The following is a 7,935-nucleotide window of genomic DNA, read 5'->3' as shown; positions in this document are numbered from 1 at the left end:
AAATATAAAAATATCATAACTTCCTCCCCTCAGCAGCCTCCTGTAATTTGAACAGTCAGTCAAACACACGTGATCTAGTTGCTTTGATTATCAGAACATGCCATTGGAGTTTTGCTCAGGATACTTTCAAGAACAAGTGTTGAATTACATCTACAGACTTAGATCGACATTGCATCTTTGTATCTGTCCCATTATGGTTTCTGTGAGAGCATGGGCAGCACCACTGAAGCATCCCCATTTTGAAGTAGTCTGTTTTCTTCTTTTACTTCTTCTATGAGTTGGCAAACAAACTGCAAGGGTTCACACTGCCACCTAGAGTGTGTTGTTTGAATAGGTATAAAGCCAAGGTTGGCGATTTGCTGACACCTGCAATTATGGAATGTTTCCTCACGAATATAATAAATTTGCTGATCCGTCCTTGTGACCTGGATGGAATTATATTATCCTTCCTTAACCTATTGGAAGTCCCACCCAGTTGACAACTTAAAACATGGTGAAAGTCCTCAATGGCGCCGCCCATGCTAAAACAGGTTTTTGGGCACTAGGGCCCTCTATCTCTTTGATCACGTCCAACTACATCAACAAATATAATTTTCCCATATGGAATTTGTCACAGGGATATAATCACGGCCAGCTGTGCAGGTTAGCATAGGGCTAAATGGGTCAGGCTATCTAATGGGAACAGCTAACGTGTAACGTTTGATCAAGTGCATCTACTGTACGTCAACAATTTTAATTGGCTGATGCACATTTTGAGACGAAGAAAAAGTTTAAACTTAAACTTGAACTTTTTCTAATGTTCACAAACATGGACTCATTATGTAATCCAATGAGATTGTAGACTTTGGTGAAACAGATCATTAGAATACAATAAATTTGTGTTAAACTGTCAACATATGTTGATGGGCTTCCCCAGTTTTCTCACCATAAATCCTGTTCATCTCCATGTTCTATGTAGCATTAAGTTCTCAGCACTAGTCTAAGCAAGTTCTCTTACTAGTCTAAGCCATATGATTGTAAATAATAGTGTTCAGGAAATTGCAATTGCTATCAATACCCTTTTATTTTTCAGCACTTGTGTCTTAGTCTTAGTGCAGTATTGTGAAACCTGCTCCCTGAAAAACTGTGACATTGTAGGATTGTGGAACATATCATGTGTAATATAATATAGTCACATTACACTATACATTATATAGTACATTCATAGAAAAAAGAGTTCCAAAATGTCTCTTTGGCTATCCCTATAGGAAAACCCTTTTTGGTTCCAGATATACACCTGTAGGGTTCCATGTAGAGCCCTCTGTCAAAAGGGTTCAACATGGAACCCAAAAGGGTTCTACCTGGAACCAAAAAGGGTTCTACAAAGAGTTATCCTAGGGGAGAGCTGAAGATCCATTTAAGGTTCTAGATAGCACCTTTTTTATTTACTGTATGATATGATGTTTATGATGATATATGAATTAAAGATTGTTGGCAACTATTTAGAACTGCTGTGCTGCTACTGAAGTCCAAATTGTAATACTAATTTTCTGGCTACCAACTTATGTAAAGTGTATTTGCCCACTTAAACATTGTTTTATTGTCTTGTTTTGAACCACGTTGAAGCAAAGCATCATAATGCACTCTATGTAAAGTGAGTATAGCGACACAAACACCCAAACCAATAAATGAGTTAAAAAATATATACTTTTTGTGTGCATTTATTCTCATCTCTCTTTAATGCATTTAAATTGTTATAGCTACTCGTATAAGATTATCATACCACATATTTTTGACAACACCTTCAAGGACAAAACGTCCTGTTTAGTGCACATTCAATATTATTTACAATATACAAATGATCATACAGTAGCAACAGTTTATCAAGTATAATAAAAATAGAGACACCCTCTTTAACCAGCAGAAGACACTTGAGTGACCGAGGATGTTGATGATGCTTCCTCATCATCCCCGGACTTTAATCCCAGCAAATTCATCATGCATGAGCGGAACTGAAAGTGAGGAGGAAGACAATCACTGATGGGGAAAATTATCTTATGAAAACGATCATGTGACTAAATAAGGAAAAGTTATTTAACGGTATTAAGGTAACCATTCAACCTGACACTTAAAAACTATAAACATACCAGCTTATTCATGAAGACATAGATGAGAGGGTTGTAGACTGTGGAGGCCTTGGAGAAGCAGGAAGGTATGGTGGCCAATCGGAGATCAAAGGGTGCACCACGGTTTTGTACAACCCAGACAGCAAAGGAGGCATAGGGCATCCAGCACACTAGGAAGCCCACCACCATCACCACCACCATCTTGGTGACCTCCTTCTCTGCCTTCTGGGTGGAGGCAGAGTCTGCCTGTGCCGCGGCAGCCTGTGTGGGGAGATAAAGAGGGCATGATTCCAGTGCTGTTGTAACAGCCTACTGATGTCAGTATCTCATCCCAAAGGCTTCCACTAATAATCACTATGACATGGATAGATTCCAAAATAAGCAGAGGAAAGCATGTTCTCAATTTAGAATGTCGCTAGGTTGATTGTAATTCATTAAGATGGTGATTAGTGTTTTTGAAATGTTTCTTTTCCTACCTTTCCTTTGAACCCTTTACCCTTTTTCATGTAGGCTTTTTTGTATACATTTTGCTAATTCCACTCGAAATTACTTAGATTACCATATTATATTTTATGTTAATGCTTGTATTGTAACTAAATATGTGCTGCTATATGACAATAAACTTTCCAAAAAAACTTCTGTGACTACATTGTTTTCTATGTATTGTTTCCCAGTGATAAACAATGCCCATGTTATCATGTAGCAACTAATTCAAAGGATCTCTTCCTCTGTGTAACTTGCACATACCGCCTTCATCATGAAGAGCAGCTGGGCATAGCAGAAAACAATGACACTGAATGGGACTCCGAAGCAGAAGAAGAAGAGGAACATCACATAGGACTCATTGTTGTATTTGTTGTTTGTGGTGTACCAGTCTGGTCCACAGGAGCACTGGAGACCTTCTGGAATGTATCTGGGGAAGAGAACGGATCACAGTCCTCACCTTCAAATTCAGGAACAGTGTTGCACAAGTGTTGTATCACATGTACAAACCAAAATTATTTGTGTGTGTGTCTGGGAACTTGCGTATGTGAGGTGTTTGTACACAGAGAGAGAGAAAGAGACAGAGAGATAGGAGTGAAAATGACACTGACCTACTCCAGCCAAACAGAGGGGGAAGACTGGCAGCCAACCCAAACACCCAAGTGACTGCACAGCCGATTATTGCATGTGTGCTCTTGAATTGAAAGTTACCGACTGGCTTACAAATAACCAACCATCTTTCAAACGCCACTACTGAGAGAGACCATAAGCTCACCATACCTGCAATGAAAATTAAAACACATACATGAATGGTTTATAGGGAGATGTGAATATCCTTTATACTATGAGGATTGCTAAAGCACTGCTACAGATTATCAATTTACCAAAGGATTGAAGCATACAAACTGTCAAAATAGATGTGAAATGACTAAATGAAAAGAAATGTGACACCAATACACTAATTTCAAATTGTACATATTAAGCTTGTATATTAATAGACAATAAAAAATATGTTCAGATGCAATTATGCTCATAGTTGTAGTATTTGTAGTCTATATATTTTCCTTACCGCCAAGAGTAGCTGTAAATCCCTCAATCTGGCATGCAACCGATCCCATGATAAAGTATCTGTAGGCAAAGGACAAGCTTGCGGTGGAGGATCCAAACATGGACACCAGCAGGTTAGCTATTGCCAAGTTCACCAGAATGTAGTTGAGATGGGATCGCAGCTTCTTGAACTGGATAGTACACACGATGGTAAGGACGTTGATAGCAGTTCCGGCAACAAATAGGAAGAACATGAAAAATGACATGCCATAGAAGATAGCACTGCCCGCCAGGTGGTCCTGAGGAACCAGGAAGGGGCTGAGTGAAGTGATGTTGTTGGTATCCAGCGCGATAGGGATGTAGAATCCCTCCTGGAGCTCCACGGGACGAGCATTCGACCTCATTGTATTCATTTTATTTGATAACCAATTTGTTTTAGTATAATCCCCACTACCAAGGTTTCCCCACTACCAAGGTCTTATAACTACAAAGATCTATTCCATTAAAATGAGAATAAGTAATTCAAAATGCGTTAATTGCCTGGTGTCTACCTCAGGAGCTTGAAGGTTGATCGCATGTCCTGTTGGGGAACTAAGTGGACTTTTATAAGGCCTTAAGAGTGATATCACAGTGCCCCACCCTCAAATGAAAGATGTCAAGTAATTTCCTCAACACACAAGTCCTCTCATACAACCACACACACCTGCACATGTATATAAGACACAGTCCCTGAACGTAATCTTCTTTCCGTGCAGAAAAACCTGGATGATAAGGATGATCCCATTTACATAGATAGCAGTTCAGTGTTACTGCAGCCAGCTAATCTTCTTTCCAATGCTGTTAAGCCGGCTAATGGTACGCATTTCAGCCTTTTGTAATCTGCGCTCTGCTGGTTTAACTCTGGCTTTGTGCTGGATGTCTTGGTCTTTAGGGACTTATCCATAAATGCTTTTGACGTGCCATCAACACTTTCTTCAGAAACAGAGGACTGAATCGCACAAACAATTGAAATAGGGTAACATGAAAAAATAGCTCAGGTGTCACGTTCTGACCATCGTTCGTGTGTGTTTTCCTTGTTTTAGTGTTGATCAGGACGTGAGCTGGGTGGGCATTCTATGTTGGATGTCTTGTTTGTCTATTTCTATGTCTGGCCTGATATGGTTCTCAATCAGAGGCAGGTGTTAGTCATTGTCTCTGATTGGGAACCATATTTAGGTAGCCTGGGTTTCACTGTGTGTTTGTGGGTGATTGTCCTTAGTGTCTTGATGTCCTTGGTCTGTGTGGATGTGCACCAGTATTAGGCTGTTTCGGTTTTCGTTACGTTTATTGTTTTGTAGTGTTTGTATCGATTCGTGTTTTACGTTAGTTTATATAAACATGGATCGCAATCTACACGCCGCATTTTGGTCCGACTCTCTTTCACATACAGAAAACCGTGACATCAGGTCTTTGGTGTTTATCTAATAAGCTTACAACAGCTGTCCTGACTGTTTGTAACCTTTAAACATTTTTGAATTACTTTGACAAATTCCTACAAATGGAAGTTTTGTTGCTAATGTTTACCTCAAATGTTGACTTGAGTGTTGGCTTGACTGCATGATTAATCCTTAGTTTAATGCTACAAAACGTTTGCAATATAACCTTCATCTTATGTACTTATGTAATTATTTTACAATGTTTTTGTCCATTTAGGGGAGCTTTTTGGCTCAAGAGGCAAATATTCTGTATAGAATTCAGGTATAGGCCTTCACGCTTGAGCAAACAAAAGAAGTAGGAGGGCTGCTTAACAAAAATGACAGGAATCTAATGATAGGGCTTAACCAGGAAAAGGACAATGGTGAACAGGTGTTGGAGCACTCAAAAAAACAGGCATATACTGTATATAACTCTTCTTACACTCAGGCATTATTCCATTATGAATACAGGTTGAAATGAAATTTCATGATTCTGAGAAATGTCAAAAAATCATGCCGCTTATGAGTAATTCTAGACAACCTGGACCCTCTCTTTCTAAAATTATCCGCAGCCATTGTTGCAACCCCTATTACCAATCTGTTCAACCTCTCTTTCATATCATCCGAGATTCCTAAAGATTGGAAAGCTGCCGCGGCCATCCCCCTTTTCAAAGGGGTGACACACTAGACCCAAACTGTTACAGACCTATATCCATCCTGCCCTGCCTTTCTAAAATATTCGAAAGCCAAGTTAATTAACAAACTGATCATTTCGAATCCCACCGTACCTTCTCCGCTGTGCAATCCAGTTTTCGAACTGGTTACTTGTGCACCTCAGCCACACTCAAGGTACTAAACGATATCCTAACCGCCATCGATAAAAGACAGTACTGTGCAGCCGTCTTCATCGACCTGGCCAAGGCTTTCGACTCTGTCAATCACCGTATTCTTATCGGCAGACTCAACAGCCTTGGTATCTCAAATGACTGCCTCGTTTGGTTCACCAACTACTACTCAGATAGAGTTCAGTGTGTCAAATTGGAGGGCCTGTTGTCCGGTCCTCTGACAGTCTCTATGGGGGTACCACAGGGTTAAATTCTTGGGCTGACTCTTTTGTCTGTATATATCAACGATGTCGCTCTTGCTGCTGGTGATTCCTTGTTCCACCTCTACACAGACGACACCATTCTGTATACATCTGGCACCTCTTTGGACACTGTGTTAACCAACCTCCAAATCAGCTTCAATGCCATACAACACTCCTTCCATGGCCTCCAACTGCTCTTAAACACTAGTAAAACTAAATGCATGCTCTTCAACCGATTGCTGCCCGCACCAGCCTGCCCGACTAGCATCACTACTCTGGATGGTCCTGACTTAGAATATGTGCACAACTACAAATACCTAGGTGCCTGGCTAGACTGTAAACTCTCCTTTCAGACTCACATTAAGCATCTCCAATCCAAAATTAAATCTAGAATCGGCTTCCTATTTTGCAACAAAGGCTCCTTCACTCACGCTGCCAAACATACCCACGTAAAACCTACTATCCTACCGATCCTCGACTTCGGCGATGTCATTTACAAAATAGCCTCCAACACTCTACTCAGCAAACTGGATGCAGTCTATCACAGTGCCACCCATTTTGTCACCAAAGCCCCATATACTACCCACCACTGCTCTCATTGGCTGGCATTCACTACATATTCGTCGCAAGACCCACTGGCTCCAGGTCATCTATAAGTCTTTGCTAGGTAAACCTCCGCCTTATCTCAGCTCACTGGTCACCATAGCAACACCCACCCGTAGCACGCGCTCCAGCAGGTATATCTCACTGGTCATCCCCAAAGCCAGCACCTCTTGTGACACTTTTCCAACCAGTTCTCTGCTGCCAATGACTGGAACGAATTGCAAAAATCGCTGAAGTTGGAGACTGAAATCTCCCTCACTAACTTTAAGCATCAGCTATCTGATCAGCTTACCGATGGCTGCAGCTGTACACAGCCCATCAGTAAATAGCCCATTGAACTACCTACCTCATCCCCATATTGTTTTTATTTACTTTTTTTGCTCTTTTGCACACCGGTATTTCTACTTGCACATCATCATCTGCACATCTATCACTCCAGTGTTAATTTGCAAAAATGTAATTACTTCGCTACTATGGCCTATTTATTGCCTTACCTTCTTACTCCATCTGCACACACTGTATATAGATTTTTTCTATTGTGTTATTGACTGTACTTTTGTTTATCCCACGTGGAACTCTGTGTTTTTTGTCGCACTGCTTTGCTTTATCTTGGCCAGGTCGCAGTTGTAAATGAGAACCTGTTCTCAACTGGCCTACCTGGTTAAATAAAGGTGAAATAAATAAACATCTCAAGACATCACTCAGGAAGTTAAAGCTTGGTCGCAAATGGGTCTTCCAAATGGACAATGACTCCAAGCATACTTCCAGATTTATGTCAAAATGGCCTAAGGACAACAAAGTCAAGGTATTGGAATGTCCATCACAAAGCCCTGACCTCAATCCCATAGACAATTTGTGGGCAGAACTGAAAAAGCGTGTGCGAGCAAGGAGGCCTACAAACCTGACTCAGTTACACCAGCTCTGTCAGGAGGAATGGGACAAAATTCAACCAACTTATAGTGGGACACTTGTGGAAGGCTACCTGAAATGTTTGACCCAAGTTAAACAATTTAACGGAAATGCTACCAAATACTAATTGACTGTATGTAAACTTCTGACCCACTGGGAATGTGATGAAAGAAATAAAAGCTCTTCTATTATTCTGATATTTCACATTCTTAAAATAAAGTGGAGATCCTAACTGACCTGAGACAGG

General features: G+C 40.6%; 1 protein-coding gene across 1 annotated transcript; it reads right to left on the bottom strand.

The window, feature by feature from the left end:
* Positions 1–1,684: 1,684 nt before the first annotated feature.
* On the bottom strand, positions 1,685–4,233 carry LOC139371263 (opsin 1 (cone pigments), short-wave-sensitive 2). The gene is made up of 5 exons (XM_071111534.1): positions 3,658–4,233; positions 3,200–3,368; positions 2,853–3,018; positions 2,127–2,366; positions 1,685–1,991 (listed from the first exon to the last, which is right to left on the bottom strand). The coding sequence occupies exons 1-5, from the start codon at positions 4,046–4,048 to the stop codon at positions 1,893–1,895; spliced, it is 1,065 nt and encodes a 354-aa protein (XP_070967635.1). The 5' UTR covers positions 4,049–4,233; the 3' UTR covers positions 1,685–1,892.
* Between the last annotated feature and the right edge of the window lie 3,702 nt (positions 4,234–7,935).

The sequence above is a fragment of the Oncorhynchus clarkii genome, chromosome 17 (genome assembly GCF_045791955.1).
Source record: "Oncorhynchus clarkii lewisi isolate Uvic-CL-2024 chromosome 17, UVic_Ocla_1.0, whole genome shotgun sequence".
In the NCBI taxonomy this organism is placed as follows: Eukaryota; Metazoa; Chordata; class Actinopteri; order Salmoniformes; family Salmonidae; genus Oncorhynchus; species Oncorhynchus clarkii.
This window is presented reverse-complemented; position numbering and strand designations above follow the sequence as displayed.

What these genes read in the sequence shown, in the direction of transcription:
- LOC139371263 (XM_071111534.1), bottom strand. Translation starts at nt 4,048, where the DNA reads ATGAATACAATGAGGTCGAATGCTCGTCCCGTGGAGCTCCAGGAGGGA. An exon ending in CCTCTGTTTGGCTGGAGTAG is followed by an intron (nt 3,019 to 3,199) that starts GTCAGTGTCATT and finishes TCTCTTCCCCAG; the next exon opens with ATACATTCCAGAAGGTCTCC. An exon ending in TGCTCTTCATGATGAAGGCG is followed by an intron (nt 2,367 to 2,852) that starts GTATGTGCAAGT and finishes CTCCCCACACAG; the next exon opens with GCTGCCGCGGCACAGGCAGA.